Here is a 20,026-nt window from a genome sequence, read left to right on the forward strand (position 1 = left end):
TTTTTCTAAATGGAATGATATATTTTTGATTGCATTTATGAAATATAGGCGAAATTCCAAACAAGTTTCCTATAACACACCTTATCTCAAAACTCAACTGTTTCCGAAATATTTACATTTAAATAACAAGAAAACAAATAAATACGTCTATTTACAAATTAAGGTAAAATCGAAGATAAAAATAATTTTATAAACAGTGCCAATTGTTTCTATTTCCATGGTTGCTTTTGTAAAGAATCTACATTTTCAAATGTCACTGTCAGTTCGAAAATTAATAGTTTTTATCAGAATAAATTATAGCTAATTTAACGGAAACCCAACAAATTGAAACTTTGATGATGCTAGGGTACAGGGATCGAGTGCGCACGCAAAAAGAAGTAAGTGAACTGTTTCTCAGTCAACAGTTAGTAGAACAGAGCACAAATTCATAACTTCAGGTCATGTTAGGGATTTGCCAAGATCAAGTTGTCCAACAATTTCTGAACAAACAAAAGTAAACGTTCTGCTCTCCGTCGAAGAAAATCCAAACAATGCAACTTCACAAATTTCAGTTGATAATAATATAGCCGGAACGTCAGTACGCATCTTAAAAGCAAATGAATATCACTCTTATAAAATTAGACTAATACACGAATTAAATGAGGACGATCTTGATCGAAGAAATCAATTTTGCGAGCTTTGAACATTTGCAGTAATAACCATCAGTTTGTGTTCCGAGTTTTGTTTTCGGATAAAGCAACTTTTTGTTTAAACGGTGTCGTAAATCGGCAAAATTGTCGGTACTGGTCAGTGTCAAATCCACACTGGGCAACTGAGGCTCATACACAGTACCGTAAATCTATTAATGTTTGGGCTGGTATCGTGGAAAATAAAGTAACGAAGCCATACTTTTTCGAAGAAAACTTAACAGGACAACGCAATTTGAATTTTCTTAAAGAAGATCTTATCCATGCTTTGGCTGCTGTCCTGACAGATAATTTGTGGTTTCAGCAAGACGGCGCACCGCCACATTTTTTCGAGATGTCCGTAATTACTTGGATACAGTGTTCTCAGGAAGATGGATAGGACGAAGAGGGCCAATAGAGTGGCCGGCCAGGTCACCAGACCTAAATCCTTGCTACTACTTTCTATGGGGGTACCTGAAAAGTAAAGTTTATATTCAGAAGCCAAACAACGTAGAAGATTTGAAAAATAGAATTAGATATGAAATTAAACGTATTTCACCCGAAATAATTGATAGTGGTTTACATGAGTTTGCAAACCGTCTTGCTTTCTTCCAAGAAGTAAATGGGAATCAGTTTGAACACTTGATACATTAATAAGAGTTTTCACAGTTTATAACATTTTATCCTCCATTTTATCTTAATTTGTAAATAGACGTACTTACTTGCTTTCTTGTTGGTTAAATGTAAATATTTCTGAAACAGTTGAGTTTTGAGATAAGGTGTGTTATACGAAACTTGCTTGGAATTTCGCCTATATTTCATAAATGCAATAAAAAATATAGCATTCTACCGATGACGTCATATCTTTTTTTTGTTCCACCCTTTATACAAAAATGTATGTGAAGTAATGCGCAACTTAAAATAAAAATCGACGGGTCCGAGCGTTTTCTCAAAAAATCATGTCTCTAATTTTTATCGAATTTATGCGGAACTTTAGGCGGTCACTGTATGTAGGAAATACCAGAAAATATTGGCTGCATTTTTTTACTTATAAACAGATAAAAAGACAAATATTTTGTTTTGCTCATTTTTTGTTTCCTTCTTAAAAATAATAAAATATACAAGGTGTGCTATTTATATGACCATGACTGTATGTCAGACAATTAGTGAATAATAAAGGGATAGTACAAAACCAGAAATACAGTCCGATTCAAGTGCAATCCCAATCAAGTTCAAGCACAATCCAAATTGCTGTATTAGGACGTATTAATATGGATAAAATCTAAAGTAACAGGCAATTATCTGACCTGTAAGAAGGAATTTAAAATCTCACAATTTTTTTCCTTAAAAAATAAAATGACTCCACGAACTAAAAGAAGATGACCAACGACATATATGAGTATACACGAAATGAAAAGGCAGGTTCGCTATCAAGATGTGAGTCTAAAAAATACCTAATAAACTTGCGTTTAGCACATTAAAAACATCAGTACGCAGGTAGCTAAAATATTGATCAAATATACACATGCAAATTATTGAAATCTAATAGCTAAGTCGAAAAAAGTAGAAAATATAAATACAAATTAAAGTAGTTTGTTGATTTAAATAATGGATAACTAGGAAATTAAATGTTCCGCCACGTTACTAAGCACAAGCCCCTTAACTTTTTCATAGTATTTGTAACTTCTAGAAAGAATGACTTTTCTGTTCATCACTCGGGCACCTATTTCTAGTAATTAGTTCAAAATGATAAAGTAAAGATTGATACCATACGATATCGTCATTACCAAGAATGCGTTGCTGGCAATAGTACCAAGTTACTGTATCTCAATTATTAAGTACTGAATATTTTAAATCCAAATATCTCAAAAATGGTGTCTCATAGCAACTTCTACCAAGAGCCGCACTAACAATTCATTCAAAATTGCATGTTAAAAAACGTCCAGATACCATTTTGATGCAACGATTGACATAATTTAAAAAATTATTTAGAAAAAACAAAAAGTAAAAAAAATTACCATCCTATACCTTCGAAACAAAGCAGTTCCGGACATGGGTTTTTAGGATTTTTTAAAAATACTTTAAGTAAGGAAACCAAGCCTGATTTTTTTTGCAATTTTATTGAAACACCTTACATTGCTTCACGTCAATAAGAATTTTTTTTCTGTATGTGAAAACTGCGATGTTCTGTATGCCATTAAAATAAAATAATTCTATTCTATGAAAAATTTATTCAGGGCTACAATTTTAAAATTAACCATAATTAAAATAACCATATTTAATAAACATTAACCATGTTTATTTTATCAATGTTATATAATTTTTGCAAATAGTCAAAACGCTAGTTTTGTACAATAACTATTGTATAATGTAAAATGCATTTTATAAACATACATCAGTTACTTGGGCCCGACATGCTAAAGTTACGATACAGTTCGCGCAGTTTCTTCTCACTCCTGTAAAATAAAAGAAAACTCACGAAATGCTGTCTGTACACCTATTATACACCATAATTTTATTATAACATTGATCTTCGTTACATTTTTGGTTCCGGTTGATCTATACTTATTATACGTGACAAAAAAATAAATAACGCTGTCGAAATAAAAATTTATTTACAAAGTTCTGTGATAAAGAAATTATGAAAAAAAAATATTCAGCCATGACCCAGATTACCTCATTGGAAGTATGGCAATTGAAAAATCTAAATGTTCATTTTATTTTACCTTACAAACAGCTAAGGTAAGTTAGAAAAAAACTGTTTAAAAAGTTTTTTCTTAAAAGTAACAATAGTTGTATTTTTTATTGCGCGTGTATGTTGGTTGAGAATCCACATTTTTACCAACTTTTTTAAATTAATAAGACCGTAAGAAAATATTAAAAATTGTAGATATTTTAGGCTCTTCTTAGATATTTCTTTAGACTCCTTTTTTGATGCCGAAAAACGGATCGTTTATATTATTGTACATTTTGATTTTAATATAGTGCGTTAAGTGAAAGCCAATGTATAGGATCTTTTTTCGATTTGAAAAAGTACTTGCGAGAGACAAGCGAAAACTCTTATCATAAAATTCGCGGTTTTTCCCTGTATCCAGAAATATAGTCTTCACGATATTGTCTCCATGAATAAAAAACTCCATAGACAGTATTTCCATGATACCCAGATAATTTTAATATATAGAAAGTCCCATTAAAAGAAAGGAGTAATCAATGTCAATATCTCAAAAACTGTGACATTTAAAGAAAATTTGGGTAGGCCACTAGATTCTACCCAAGAAAATCTACAAATTTATTTTTGAATGTCTGACATTAGGTTTGTTCTCACTGCAAATTTCTTACAAGTTTGAAACTGTTTCCAAACCATTCTTGATGAGCATGCGTAAAATATTACAACTTCTGATCGATTTGAAACCGTCTGTGCGAACATCAAATACGGGTTGAGTGGAGAAGAAAAATAACCTCACTTTTTAATGCCAGTGGGAAATGGGAAAATAAATCAAACATAAACAAAAAAAAATTATACTACAACCTTGAAATAGCTGTATATTATTAATATAGTTGTGTGATTATTTGCTACTTCAAGACTTACTCTAAAATAGTCCAGAAATTCTATTCTATTAAATTGGGACACGGTTTCATCAAAATAGTTTTGATTTTTGGGCTTTATCCGTTCTTCAATTAAATCTTCTTTAAAAGTCTGTGTCGGAATCAACATAACTCGGAATCAACAAAATTCTGATCAGATTCTTCCGACGATTCAAAATCACTTATTTCCTTAATGTTTATTTTTAGACTAATCCAACAATTTAAAATACAATTTTCAAAACGAATATCAAGGAGTATACGAAACGACAAAATACAAACAACAATTTAGAGGTTATGTTCATATTCCGAAGATCGGCGTTGACTGGCTACACGAATTCTCTGACACTTTGCTTGAAATAAATCCGAAAACAAGTCTGACTATCAGATGACGATCAGAAATTTGTGTAAGAACATCAAACTTTTGATTTGAAACCGATCAGAAGTTCCTGTGCGAACGCATTTTACTCTATTGCGCATGTTTATTTGTCGAAAACTTGTTTCTTACTGCTGTGAGAACAAACCTATAAACAGAGTTATAGGAGTTTATTAAAAATGATTTTTTTTCATAATCACCCTATAGTATAAAAACTAAGATAGCTATGGTAAATTTGATTGTACATCTTTGATTTCATTAAAAAGTAAAATGGTGTCGCAAAAACCGTGTCTCTCTATCTCTTTTCATAAGCGAGAAACCCCATAAAATTACAAACAAAACGCCTTGGTTAGCTGATACACTGCGAATTATGACAACATATCGCAATAATCTTTTAGCTAAATATAAAAAAAACTAAAGCTTTATCTGATTGGAATACCTACAAGGAGATGAGAAATTTATTTACACAGGCTGTGAGAAGTGAAAAGAAAGCTTATTTAAATTATGTAGCTCAGGCGAAAAATTCAAAATCGATGTGGCATACCTTATCTCAGATGAACGTCTATATTAAAAAAGAAATAATGGTGATATTGCAAATACCTTAAAAAATGCAAACAAAATTTTTTGTAGATTCAATTGCAAGTGTTATACAAAACATTCTAACGAATAAAACCACATTAAGCAGTTTCTCTTTTAAACGAATTAGCGACCTTGATATTGATAATACAGTTAAGCAGCTCAAGTCTAATGCTTTTGGGTCCGATGGTATTTCTCTCCAAATGATAAAGCTTTGTGCTCCTGTTATAACGCCTTTTTTTGACCCAAGTAGTTCATCTTTTCCAATAACATGGAAAACAGCTGTTGTCTTACCACTTCCCAAAGAGTCTAATATTAGTTGCATCTCGGAATTAAGGCCCATTAGTTTGCCGCCGGTTGTATCAAAACTGTTTGAGAAAATAATTTATTCACAAGTATTCTACTTGCTACAAAATGATTTACTACCGGAGACTCAGTCAGGATTTCGAAAGAACTATAACAGCAGTGCCTCAGTACTAACTAAAATACTAGATAATATAATTTATGCAGCCGATAGTGGTGAAACATCTAGCTTAATATTTTTGGACTATAGTAAAGCATTCGATACCCTAAACCACCGACTTTTATGTGTAAAATTAGATTATTACGGATTTTTTGACGGTGCATTAGGTTTTCCAAATCACCGTGGGTACTTGTTGACGAGAAAATGTCTGATTCACTTTCTGTGATTAGAGGAGTGCCTCAGGGATCCATACTAGGTCCGTTATTGTTTTTAATATATACATTTGATATGGATAGGTGTGTAAGAAATTGTGATATACACTACCGCTCAAAACTATTTGCCACATGACTGTTTTAAAGTTATAACTATAAATAATAAACCTATCAGTTATTCTTATGAAACGGTTTATTTATAACAAAATGAATATATCAATACATTTTTCAGTTAATTAAATTTAAGAAATTCAAATTTTGGATTCATCTACATGTCCGCCTCGATTTTTAATAATAGCTTCACAGAGTTTCGGTAGGCTTCTAATTAATTTGTCCAAAGTTTCCTGAGGTATCTTGTGCCACTCTCCTTGGATGATCCTCCACAAGTCTTTTGATGGGGGGCCTGATTTTCGCACTTGTCTATTCAGTTCATCCCGCAGTAATTCGATAGGATTGTCCGGTGATTGTGGGGGCCATACCATAACTTTCAGAAGATGTTGCCTTTGTAATTGACCTAAATATTGCTTGCACAATTTCGACGTGTACTTGGGGTCATTGTCATGTTGAAAGATGAAGTTTTCCCCAATTATTCGAGTACCAGAAGGAAGTACATTGTCGCTTAAACTTGTTTTGTAACCCTCTTTTCGAAGAATTCCCTCTATTCTAATTAGATCGCCTACTGCAGATCCTCCGAAACAACCCCACACCATCACCGAACCACCACCGTGTTTAACTGAGGCCACCGTACGGTTCTCAGCCACCCTTTCATTGGCATAACGGCGAACAAAAACTCGCCTCTTCGTTCCAAAAACCTCGAATTTCGACTCGTCACTCCAGAAAACTTTCATCAATGGTTCATTCTTTGTGTGATTGGGCCCACTCAAGTCTTTTCTTCTTATTAACATCCTTCAGTAGCGGTTTTGATACAGCTAAACGTCCTTTAAGACCAGCATTATAAAGTCGCCGTTTTACTGTCGAAACACTGACCGCTTTTTTACGCTCCTTGTCGATTTCAGCAGCGGTAAGGCGTCTATTGCATTTGCTTATAATTATAATATTTAAATCCTCCTTTGAATTTGTTGCCTTTGGCCTTCCCGATCGAGGTTTGTTGCTAATAGTCTCTTCTCTGGTGAATTTCCTAACATTATAATGGACAGTCCGCCTTGGAATTCCCAAATCCGTCGAAATTTAACGGTTAGTCTTTCCAGCCTTATGAAGTCCAATGATAATATCTTTTGTTTCTACCAATAACTCTTTTGTTTTAGCCATTTTAAAGAATATTTAAAAACCAGCAAAGAAACGGACAATCGTCAATAAGCAAGCGAAATTATTTACCAATGTTACATAAAATCAATTCTTGAAGACTAAACACCTTTAAATGTTTCAAATTTAATCGAAAACGAGCTGTAAACAGATTAGTTTTTTTAGAAGAAGTGCATATTTTCACTACATTGTTATATGCAATTTACAAAAGAGATACAATCTAAATATAGGTATAGATTTTTGTATCTAATTTAAAATATTAAAACGAATACATGGTGGGCAAATACTTTTGAGCGGTAGTGTACAAAGGTATGCAGATAACACACAATTGCATATAAGCTTTAATAAAAGTAAAATCAATGACACTGCTATAATTATAAATGAATGTCTCAAATCTATGTACCCATATTCTTCCAATAATGAGTTAAAACTTAATCCAGCCAAATCAGCTGTGATGTTTTTTGGCCCAAACATAGACTTAGCACGACAAAATATGCAACTTTATATGAACAACACTTTAATTCCTAATGTTCTTCAATATAAAAAGCTTGGAGTTATATTTGATCATAATTTAAGGTTTAAAATCCACGTAAGCAAAGTTGTGCAAAGGTAAATTATTTCACTCAAAAATCTCTATACAAACAAAGACATATTAAATATTATCATGATTCATTGGTTCTTTTCCACTGTTAGTATGCAAATATTGTGTATGGTCCCTACTTGGATGTCCAGTCTAAAGATAGGCTACAAAGAATACAAAATTCCTGTATTCGTTTCATATTCTTCCTTACAAATCGATGTAAGTCACAAGTTGAGCTTATTAAACTGGCTAAATATGCAAGATAGGCTTAAGCTTCATTTGGCAAGTTTTTTTGCATAAGTTGCTTGAGATAAAGAAGCCCAAGTACTTATATGAAAAGTTACACTACAATTTACTCAATATACCTCGTCATAGAACTAGTTTTTTAGCGTTTTTTCTCCTATGTTATCCCCAAGTTATTTAATAGTGGGATGTAAAATGATTTTGTCAACGTATCCTGTAACTTATTTAAGCAAAAATTTAAAAATTATTTACTGTTAAAATATTCATGTAAGATAATTGTGTTTTTGTATTTTTGTATTTAACTGTGTACATTTAGATGAACCAGGGCATAAATGAAAATTTGTTTTTGATTTAGTCAAATTATAATTAAAACACAAAATATATATTTCGTTACGTAGCCTTTGGTAATAACATTCATGGATTTATTTTAGATATTTTAAAGCTTATATATAGATGAATTGTATTTAATTTTCCTTTTGCATGCTCGGTTAAGCAAAAAGCTATGCTGCACTTCGCCGAGTAAAAAATAAAGATGCATTTGTTTATTTATTTAAAATGGTATACGCTGTAATAATTTGTTAATAATTTGTTTTGTAATGAAACAAGGTTTTTTTTTAAAGTAATAAAAATAACATTTTTTCAACTACGGCATATTATATGTAGTTTTTTTTAATTCAAAATTACCCTTTTCATCTACTTTAGTTTGGGTCTATAATCCGAGGAACTTGGGACGTAATATGGACCTATAAAAAATTATCAGATTTGCTGTAAATATGTTTGTCCTCAAGCGGACATTTAAGATTTAACTACTTTATAATATCAAATTTTTGAATAAAAATCAATTTAGAAATCGGTCTTTGACAAGAATGAGTAATATGAGTAGGATCAATTTCGTTATACTTACTGAAATGCAAGTCGCCAATTTTGAAGATTAAACTTAAACGCTTTGTTTGCTAAGTTCACATCAGCTTATACGCAGTTAGATTGACTGCATATGCTTTTGTCTATAACGAGTCATCAATAGGATCGTTTTAGTTTTCCGTCAATTTTTATTTTTTTTTAATCTACAAATCTAATTTAAACATATTTAAAGTAAAAATAAAGTTATTTTTTTTACAAATTGTTACGTGTATACTTTCTGTATTATTATCGTCTGCTTATCTACACGTATTGTATTAACTATAGTTGCAACTACAACATTCAAACAATTACAATAAAAGCAAGTTGTCGTGAGCTGAATTGATCGCAGAATGTCTTTGTTCATTGGCCTCCCACACAGGCGTCCCCTGGAAAATGCGTTGCTATGAGTGGCAACGGTGTGCGTCGTCACAAGTAGGGTTATACCGAATAATAGTTGGCCAAAAACTGTTAGCAGCTGTTAGTTTTTTAAAATTAAACCACATATAAGAATTACTCATTTTAAGTTTTTATGATTCTAAATTCATTATTTGAACATTGCTTATCGGCATCGATTATTGAAATTAGGTCATCAATCTTATGAGAAGCTTATAGGCATATAAACATGTACTCGGAGTTTGCAAAAAATAAACATTTTTATACTAGAGGGATATACAGGGTGTTTCCTAACTACGGTACGAAACTATACAGGGTGAATCGTTAGGTCGTTTTATGAAAAAAAGGTCCTATGAACGTATGTCGGGAGTTGCTTTGTTTCTGAGATACAGGGCGATGAAGGTTTAAAAAAATAACGGTATTTTAAAAATACTATAACTATCCTTAAACCGATTTGGTTGAAATTTGGTGCAGTTATTTGAAGTTATATGACGCTTAATTAGCTGTAACTAGATTAAAATTATTAGGTCCAGTGGCGTGTCAGTGGGCACCACATGCTTATTATTGAGAAAAAAACAAGGCCAATAATTGTTTTGCAGCTTTTTATTTATTTTTGTATTTAAGCAACTAAAAATTTTTCGTACTTATATTATCTTCATATCTGGCTTTCTTTTCGCAAAAAAAAATTAAAGTATCTTTAACTCATTCTAAAAATTATCCATGGACGACAACATTAAATAAAAACCAATTAATTCGATAAACAATTTCGACCTTAAAGTAAATGAGCAAAATGCCCATCTTCTGATAAAACGACTGCAAACGATTTGTCATTGAGTGTCTGACACGCTCAAAAATACCTGGAGTATCCGTTATGATATTGCAGTTGACAATTATCCGATTCCTCAAGTCATTCACATCTCGAACAGAAGTTTTATAAACAAGAGCCTTCAGATGGCCCCATAAATAGAAATCCAGGGGATTCATATCAGGACTGCGAGCCGGCCAATTTTGAGGTCCTGCACATCCAATCCAGCAATTAGGGTAGATGACGTCGAGATGCTGACGAGCAAGAACACTGAAATGAGCTGGAGCCCCGTCGTGCATAGACCACATGTTGACTCTTACTTGTAGGGGTACTTCTTCTAATAAAGTGGGTAAATGGTGTTGCAAGAAATCCGTGTAGGATTCACCTGTTAATCTTGCCGGTAAAAAAAATGGGCCAATTAGGTAGTCACCAATAATTCCTATCCAAACGTTCAGCGAAAATTGTTGCTGAAAATGAGTTTCTCTAATAACGTGGGGATTTTCGTTGGCCCAAAAATGATCATTGTGGAAGTTCATAATAGCATCTCTTGAAAAATTTGCCTCGTCCGTAAATAAAATATTTGCTAGGAAATTATTATTGTGTGCCATCGTATGAATCAACCACCTGCAAAACATTAATCTTGGATGAAAATCCCGAGGCAGTAGAGCTTGTACACGCTGTATGTGATATGGATGCAGGAGGTTTCTTTTTAGAACAAAGCCAGATATGAAGATAATATAAGATACGAAAAAGTTGTATTTTTAGTTGCTTAAATACAAAAATAAATAAAAAGCTGCAAAACAATTATTGGCCTTGTTTTTTTCTCAACAATAAGCCTGTGGTGCCACTGACACGCCACTGGACCTAATAATTTCAATCTAGTTACAGCTAATTAAGCATCTTATAACTTCAAATAACTGCACCAAATTTCAACCAAATCGGTTTAAGGATAGTTATAGTATTTTTAGAATACCGTTATTTTTTTTAACCTTCATCGCCCTGTATCTCAGAAACAAAGCAACTCCCGACATACGTTCATAGGAACTTTTTTTCATAAAACGACCTAACGATTCACCCTGTATAGTTTCGTACCGTAGTTAGGAAACACCCTGTATAATATAATGTGATATTCGTCAATGATCTGTATAACTCTGTGCCTTAGTAATATCATTGGAAAGTTAACATCACTGACAGTTTGTTAAAGATTCATTGTTGTAATTGTCATTTTTGGGAAAATTTGTTATATAGTGTTATTTTCCATATTTTTTTGAATCTATTTAAAAAGCATTGTAATAGTAGATTTCTGGAACGGAAATTGTAATTTGATGTTAGTACAGTATCATTATACCGGGTGGTGCGTCGCCGAGCGGAACATAGGAAATCCCATGTAAATTTTAAGGGGGTCAATTATTGGCTTCCCTGTACATTTTATACATAAAATGTAAGATAACTTTTTGAAGAGACCAATCTGGCAAACTCTCGTGCAAAGTTTCAAAAAATTTTAATAAGCGAATCTTGAATTATTCAATTAAATGTAATTGCAAAATTAGCAAATTTTCGGTTCAGATAAAACCAGACACCAGCCACCAGCAAACAATTTGTTATAAGGCTTTGTCAAATCTGACGTACAGCCGAATACAAGAAATGTTTTTTTTCGTTTTATTAATCTCACAACCATACATTCGAAGTAGGACACGTTAATATTACCTTTTTATATAAACTTTAATTTAATATAACGATGAAGTTAAACCAATAACAATTATTATTATCGAATATTAAAAAAATAATTTTATCATACTTAGAATTTAATTAAACCAAGCAGTATCTGAAATATTTTCAATTTATTTTCCGTCATTCGGTGAAAGATCAGGTGACCTGGCTGGCCAAAGTATCCGGTACCGTGGACCAATAATATTGCCGTTAAAAGCATTTTCCAAGCACTCTCTAACCATACGGGCATTATGGCCCGGCAACCGTCCATTTGGTACCAGATCATTTGATCTTCCTGAACAACTTCTTCCAAGGCGGGTCCAATTTGATTTAGAAATAATTCCAAATAGGTTTCAGCTGTTAGGTTATAGTCCATAAAAAAAAGCTCAGTGATATGGTGTCCGATAATTCCCACGAATACATTTGTTTTTTTTAGGGATATTGTGTCCGAGTATATACAAAGCGATGTTCATTTTCTTGGCTCCAATACCGGCAATTCTGAACATTTGGTTCATTGTTGAGGGTAAATGTACATTCATCGGTAAAACAAATATTTCTTAAAAAAATCCTATCACTATTTGCTCTTTCCATCATTTCAAAAAAAATGCCATTCTGCGCTCTTTATCTCCTTCCTGCAGCTCTTGATTTTTTTTTTAATTTATACGAATAATATTTGTGTTTTTTTAAAGTGCGCAATACCATTGCATGATGTTTATTTACCTCTTGCTCAAGAACCCTCGTACTAACCATCTTGTTTTCCTCCACACTCAGTAGAATATTAAGATCTCTGTTCTCTCTTTCTTCAGCTCTATTTTCGATATCCTGAGTTGAACATTTACAATTATTTATTACGGTACCTTTGGACTTGAACTTTTTGACATTACGTTTAATATGTCAAAAATCTGAAATGGACGGAATGGGCTTGGTGGGGAAATAAACTGAAAACATTTCAGATAGTGCTCTAAAACTGTTTCCCGCATAATGCCACTTAATTATGGCTATTTTTTCGTCGATTGAATAATTCATACTTGTTTTCAAATATCGACTGTCACTGATTTATTGACACTTTTCCTCACTTCAGTGACAATATTCATTTTACTGGTGCCCGTTTGGTTTTACCTGAACTGAAAATTTGCTAATTTTGCAATTACAGTTAATTGAATAATTCAAGATTCGCTTATTAAAATTTTTTTAAACTTTGCGCAAGGGTTTGCCAGATTGGTCTCTTCAAAATGTTTTTTCACAAAATTTTTTCTATAAAATGTACAGGGAAGCCAATAATTGACCCCCTTAAAATTTACATGGGTTTTCCTATGTTCCGCTCGGCGACGCACCACCCGGTATACTTTTATGCATCCAAACAAACATACACCAAAAAATTAGTTTGTTAATTATGGGGCAAATAAAACTAATGATTAAAAATCGTATCTCATGACATACGCTTGCAAATGCATACTATTTTTTTTTTTAATTTCTATGGATTTTTTTACCAGAAAAAAAAGGCTTACCAATTTCGATAATAGTTTTGTCAACGTCAGAGTTCATTATATTTGCTTTCAATTTGAATTTTTTCATTTACTTATTCACTAAAATTAATGCATAATTTACAATTTCTAAATATTGTATAAAATGAAAAACATTACCTAGTATGAATATTTTTCAGGTAAACTTTCTGTTTTGTTGAAAGATAATAAAGTTATTTTAATGTTCGATACAATATACTTTTCATATAAAGCTAAAAAATTAATAGAGATTATTGTGTAAAGGCACATTATAAATTTATGCTGGGAAAGTACTTTTAAAAAGTATTATACGTTAAATTAAATTTTTTTAATTCAGAATAGAATATTTAATTTTAATTGAATAATTTATATTTTGTCCCACTGTGTTCGTTCTGGATATAGCGCCGCAATCATAGCGAATTCAGTCTATATTTCCTTGTGACCGCGTAGAGGCGTGGCAGTAAATAACACCGACGGAAAATACGCGCATCGCTCGGTTATGTGTTTAGTGGCAAATCGCAATAATCCAGATATGTAAACTTCTTCGAGAGCCAAATCCAAATGAGTTCCAGAAGCGAACTAACACTCCCTATAGTGCCAATCGATAGTTGCATTGGTGATCTCGCAATCAACCCCATCAACAACTTGGTAACTCAAGCAAGTCGTGTTCTTGATGTCTCGGTGTCTTTTTGTCGTCAACATTAGGCGTAGAATATTCATGTCTCATCGGGTTAGTTTCCTTGCACACTCAAAAACATTACGTTTACCCTTTCATTCCACTGCACTGCTTGTGTAAACTGTTTGCACTTTAAGTTAAGAAGATCTTTATCGTTAAAAGTGAAATATTAAAGCATGCTATCAGCTTAGTAAAAATTGTGTTGATTTTTGATTTGCATAGAGTTTAGTCGCGAAGGGCATGTATACACACTTCGATATAATTATTATTACAAGCTTTAATATGTTGCATTTTTGCATACAAAATCCATATAAATGTATGTGATTGGTCTGCAAGACAAGTGTATTATTTTAACATTTAAAAGTTACTAACGACAAACTACATCAAAGGTACCTTTAAAGAAAATATATTACTTATTTGTAATGCCTAAATTATTTTTAGTTATTTTCATAATAAAGTGTCAGTCTTGTGATATTGTATGTCTGCATGTTATCCTACGTTAAAGTTAAAATAAAAAAATACATTAAAAAACGTCTAGTTGAAATGAGTTTTTTGCATAAATATGAAAAAAAAACACTTTAGAAAAGTTAAAAAAACCTTAGTTAACGCACGATAAGCGTTAACTTAAGTAATTTATATTCTTCTAAGCTAAATCTAAAAAAAGTTAGCGTTAAAACAAAGTTTTTGTTGTTTGTAATTTTTTGAAAAATATTTAACCCTATTCTCGGTAATTCCGAAATAGGATATAAAAAAACTTCAAAAACTTATTAAAATCGCGATATTACGTCCTTAGAAAATACAAACGGAGGAGCTTAAATTGCTATTTTTGCTAAAAATGTAATATAAGGTAATAATATGTAGCAAATATAAAATTATCGTTAAATAACAAACATTGTTCTCGCACAACTTTTGGGCAAACGAGTCTTTCCATAGTTTCAAAGTTTTTCCATAAACTTTTTTCACTTTTGCTTACATTTTTTAATGCATACTGCTCTTTGTTTCTTAATATAGTAACGAGATAATAACAGCTTTCCGTATATCATGATTAGCTGAATACATTTTGATAAATAATGGAACACATGTAACATATTTAATACTATATTATAAAATATAGGTTTTAAATGTACCATATAATGTACCAAATGTACCGGCAATATAGTCATTAGAAGAAAATATGCAAATTTAAAACATGTTTTCAAGATTTAATAAAAGATTGGTTTGCTCAGAAAACAAAACTGTAGGGAAGACCGGTCTCAATTGTAACAAAATAGGCTTTTTTTATTTTTCGTTCATTAATCTTGCGCTCTAAAAAACTAAATTTATTTTGCTAAGGATATGTTCTACGTTCGAAAAAACTTCGAATCTTTGGGCAAAGGTTTAGAACATCAGGTGTAATAAATGCTACCGGTTGTAGTTGAGGCGAAGGAGTGGTGTCCCTGACAGTTGATGGTCCTGGCTGAAATGAAGAATTAGTGTCTCTTGTCGTTGATTGTTCCAATTGACAGCTATTTCAGCAGGTTTAGCTGTAGGTGATTTTGTTGTAGATTGAGTTTGCTGTAGGGTTTCATCTAGTGGTCTATCAGTTACCGTTGATGGTAAAAAATCTGAATCTTGAAAAATTCCACGGTTAAAGGAATAAATGCTGGTGCAAGAAAATCCTGATAAAATATTTGTTGGTGTAGTGGCTGAAGTAAAGATAATTTAACAATTGATGGTAAATCATATAATGTCATACGCTTGCCTGGATTGTTCTTCATCCATTGATCGGCGTAGTTGTTGAAATACTTTTTAAAAGGACCATATACACCACGATCCAGTGATTGGAGACGGTGGGAAGTGTGTGGTGGAAAAGACAACAATGTTATGAAATTTGCTCTGCAATAATCTATTAATGAAATGGATACATATGAAGAGTGATTATCTAATAAAACCAAAACTTTATTAGTCTCGCTGGGTTTAGCGTGTTTCACAAAGTATTTTATAAAGTTAAGAAACTCCTTTTCTTGCATCCACCTGGACTTATTTCCTTTTCCTACGCATCCAACAGGTCCATCTCTAATAAAATGATCCTTGAAATGCAACCGGGGAAATACAAACATTGGCGGAATTGCGTTACCAACAGCGTTTACAGCCACACATAGGGTAACAAGTGTTCCACGCTCCTGACTTGCTACTGATCCTACTTGCTTGGTTCCTTTTTTTGCAATGACCTTGGTTGGCTTTTGCACCGTGGACACACCACTCTCGTCAATATTGTAAATATTTTGTGGCTCAAAATTGTGTCTTTCCAAGACAGTTGCCAGTTTATCGAAAAAGTTGGAGATATTTTCTTTATTGAAATTCATGGCTCGCGCAAGACTTGTTGCTTGGGGTGTGTGAGGTGTTAAATGAGGATTTCTTCTTAGGAAAGCTACAAGCCAATCTTCACTAGCCTGTTCTACTTCATTCCATTTTTAAGGATATTTAAGCCGACTGGGAGATGCAAACTAAAAGGCTAGTTTACGAAGATCCCGTGTAGTGAGGCCAAAATACAAATCGACAGTTTTTTCACAGTATTTGACTAGCTGTGACTCTTGCTCAACAGTAAATACCCTGTTGTAGGGATTGTACCCTACCTTAGGCTGTAAATTATTACGTAGAGCATTTACAAAGCGATTTAATGCAACATGGCACATTCCATAACTTTTAGCCACTAATAGACTGCTCATTATCAATAACCTTTCTTGCTGCTTCTTCATAAATAACTTTAGGTATCAGTCCCCTGTCGGTCTTTCTTGGTCTCGGTTTCACCATTTTTTATGACTATAAAGAAGAAAATATTTTTTAAAGAAATCGTTAAATATTCTAAAAGAGACTTGATAATTATTTGTTGTCGTATTGGCTTATAACAATAAGACAACAAATCATTTTGCCATATAAGGAGTCAACAGATAAATAAATAAAATCGGCATAAAGTTAAAAAACAACTTTGATTTTAACACGTACTACGGTGTCTATTATTATTTATTTATTATAACTAATTATTTATAACTAATATTTCTAAATTTTCTCCCTTGCGCAGAGCTGGGGATATATATAATGCTGTGCAGAGCCAGTGTGACATATTTAGCTGCAGCATTAGAAATATTAAAAATGTAAACTTTCTGGTTTAAGTTCATTAAATTGTTATCTTTATTCATTGTACGACTGCAACATGTTACAATTGACACCGTAGTACGTGTTACAATCGACACCTGATATCCTTCAAAAGTAAGGTGTACATTTCTGTTTACTTAAGAAAAAACAGTCAACCGCTATCCACTAAAAAATAAAGCAAAAGCTTTATCAAAGCCTACCCTTACCTTAAAATAATGTATTTAACAATATATTTACGTTAAAATCATTATATTTTTCGCTCGTTAGAATCATTCTTAAATATGCTTCGCAAGTTTGGTCGCCTTTTTATTAATGTCAATGTCTCCTTTTTATCGATATTCAAGATATCGAAAATGTCCAATGAAAATTTTTGAAATATCTCTGGTTTAAATGTGACAAAGTGTATCCGGAGATCGGTTTTCCACATCAAACTTTACTTGACAGATTTTCCATACGACCGCTTAATGTTCGACGTAAATCAGCTGATCTGCAGTTTTTATATAAATTGGTAAACCACTTGATCGACTCACCAGACTTGTTGGGAATGTTAAACTTTCACCTTCCAATGGTCTTATAACAAGAAATCCTCCTACCTTTTACTCAACAAGAGCCAGAACTAATATTTCTAAATTTTCTCCCTTGCGCAGAGCTGGGGATATACAGGGTGACAATTTCAAGAGTAGCCGTGGCTTATAATTTTTAAACCGTAAAAGATATAAAAAAATGCTTAAAACCGTTTCTATAGTAACAAGGGGGAACCAAAATGATGAATTTTTTAGGGATATACTATCATCCCCCTAACCCCCAGAGCCACCCCCTTAAAAATTTTAAATTGGAAGGGTAGTCGAGTGATACCTTGTTTGAAAGGTCTATTAATTCCCTATATTATGCGACCCTACTTATAATAATCAATGCATTTATTTTAGAGTTATGCCAATTTTAATATTTTATTAAAGGTTATTTAAGTGTTTTTTAATTTCTTATAAAATTAACATATTTTGAAAATGTTATAAAATATTTAACATTTGAACATTAGTACAAATGGTTAAGAACTAGGAAAACACTCTGCAATATTGCGTTTATTCTATTTTTAAAACAATAAAAATCTGCATTGAACTTTAATTATTTTATTAAATGCTCAAAGTGGCTTCCATTATTTTGCAAGCAAAAGTACAATCTTTTTTCAAACTCTTGACGAACATTTCTAAAAACTTCAGTTGTTAATAATCGGCACTCTTGTGTAATTCTTTGTTTTAGCTCCTCAATGGTGGCAGGCTGCGTTTTGAAAACGACCGATTTTAGGTGACCCCAAAGAAAAAAATCGAGAGGGGTGAGATCTGGCGATCTTGGCGGCCACTCAATAGGTCCTCTTCTACCAATCCATTGGTCTGGATAATGATTATCTAGCCACTCTCTAACAGGCAATACATAATGTGGTGGAGCCCCATCTTGTTGAAAATGCAATAAATTTTCATCAAGAACAAGATCTCCATTTTCATCCCTTTGGTTTTCCAATTCCGTTATTACTAAAGGCTCAACAGTTGTTTCTAACATTTCAGCATAAATTTCTCCATTTAGATTATCATCAATAAACAATGGCCCAATTATATTATTCCCTAGAATTCCGGCCCACACATTTATTTTTTGGGGATATTGGGTGTGCCCTTCCCTAAAAATATGGGGATTCTCATCACTCCAGTAACGGCAGTTTTGCTTATTAACGTTACCGTTTAAATAAAAAGTGCACTCGTCACTGAAACAAATGTTTTTTATAAAACGTGGCTCATTTATTATTTTTTGGGTCATTAATTCACAAAATTCGATCCGCCTGTCTGGATCGTCATCAACAAGTTCTTGAACAATCTGTAGCTTGTAAGGATGGAATTTATTAATTTTTAATATCTTTCGTACTGATTCACGAGACACTCCTGTGGCAGCTGCTGCTTGACGAGTCGACATACCAGGATCCATAGCAAAATGCTCAAGAACCTCAATCTGAGTTGCTTCATCCAGTATTCTTGGCTGATTTTTCTTTATATCACCTACAAACCCAGTTTCTTCAAATTTTCTTACCAACTTCTGGATGTAATAATGCCCAACCTGCTTATCTGGGTGCCTCTCATTAAATATTGTGGCACTTCTACGAAAACAGCGATTTTGAGAACCATAAATAAATATCATTTCAACTCTTTCGGCGATCGTATAAACCATTGTAAAAATAAAACTAGAGCAGTGAGAGAACTTTAAATCACAAAAAGAACCACGATATTACTAACCAAACCAAAAATTGAACATTTTAAGGCAAAATTTAAATAAACAAAAAACATCAAATATTTCGAGAATGGCAGGCATCGAAAATTTTCCTTTTTTTTACATCGCCAAATACCATTCCGACAATTCAATAATTTCAGTATAAGTGTACTATTTATTGGAGTTTTGTTTTGGCTTTTAACAATTCATTTTAGTATCAGAATAAATATTTTTATTCTGATAGTAAAATGAATTGACTAACATTTAAAAGGACATACATATCTCGGAAATGGTTGCATTGATTTTAATGAGTAAGACGGCAAAATATAGGGTATTAATAGACCTTTCAAACAAGGTATCACTCGACTACCCTTCCAATTTAAAATTTTTAAGGGGGTGGCTCTGGGGGTTAGGGGGATGATAGTATATGCCTAAAAAATTCATCATTTTGGTTCCCCCTTGTTACTATAGAAACGGTTTTAAGCATTTTTTTATAACTTTTACGGTTTAAAAATTATAAGCCATGGCTACTCTTGAAATTGTCACCCTGTATATAATGCTGTGCAGAGCCAGTGTGACATATTTAGCTGCAGCATTAGAAATATTAAAAATGTAAACTTTCTGGTTTAAGTTTATTAAATTGTTATCTTTATTCATTGTACGTTAGTTTTGTGTTTGGATAGTTGATTTTAAAT

At 32.5% G+C, this 20,026-nt stretch overlaps 1 protein-coding gene across 4 annotated transcripts in view; it reads left to right on the forward strand.

The window, feature by feature from the left end:
• The window catches only part of LOC126749096 (rho guanine nucleotide exchange factor 17), a 344,657-nt gene that overhangs the window by 88,731 nt on the left and 235,900 nt on the right, over positions 1–20,026 (forward strand). The window contains exon 1 of one of the 4 annotated variants that reach the window (XM_050458727.1): positions 13,694–13,918. The exons of 2 other annotated variants lie outside the window; for them this stretch is intronic. In XM_050458727.1, the coding sequence (XP_050314684.1) occupies positions 13,832–13,918 (87 nt within the window). In that variant the 5' untranslated portion in view covers positions 13,694–13,831. Of the gene's footprint in view, positions 1–13,693; positions 14,001–20,026 lie in introns of those variants that run through there. One more of the 4 variants, XM_050458728.1, reaches the window with a different exon arrangement.

This window comes from Anthonomus grandis, chromosome 22 (genome assembly GCF_022605725.1).
Source record: "Anthonomus grandis grandis chromosome 22, icAntGran1.3, whole genome shotgun sequence".
Taxonomy (NCBI): Eukaryota; Metazoa; Arthropoda; class Insecta; order Coleoptera; family Curculionidae; genus Anthonomus; species Anthonomus grandis.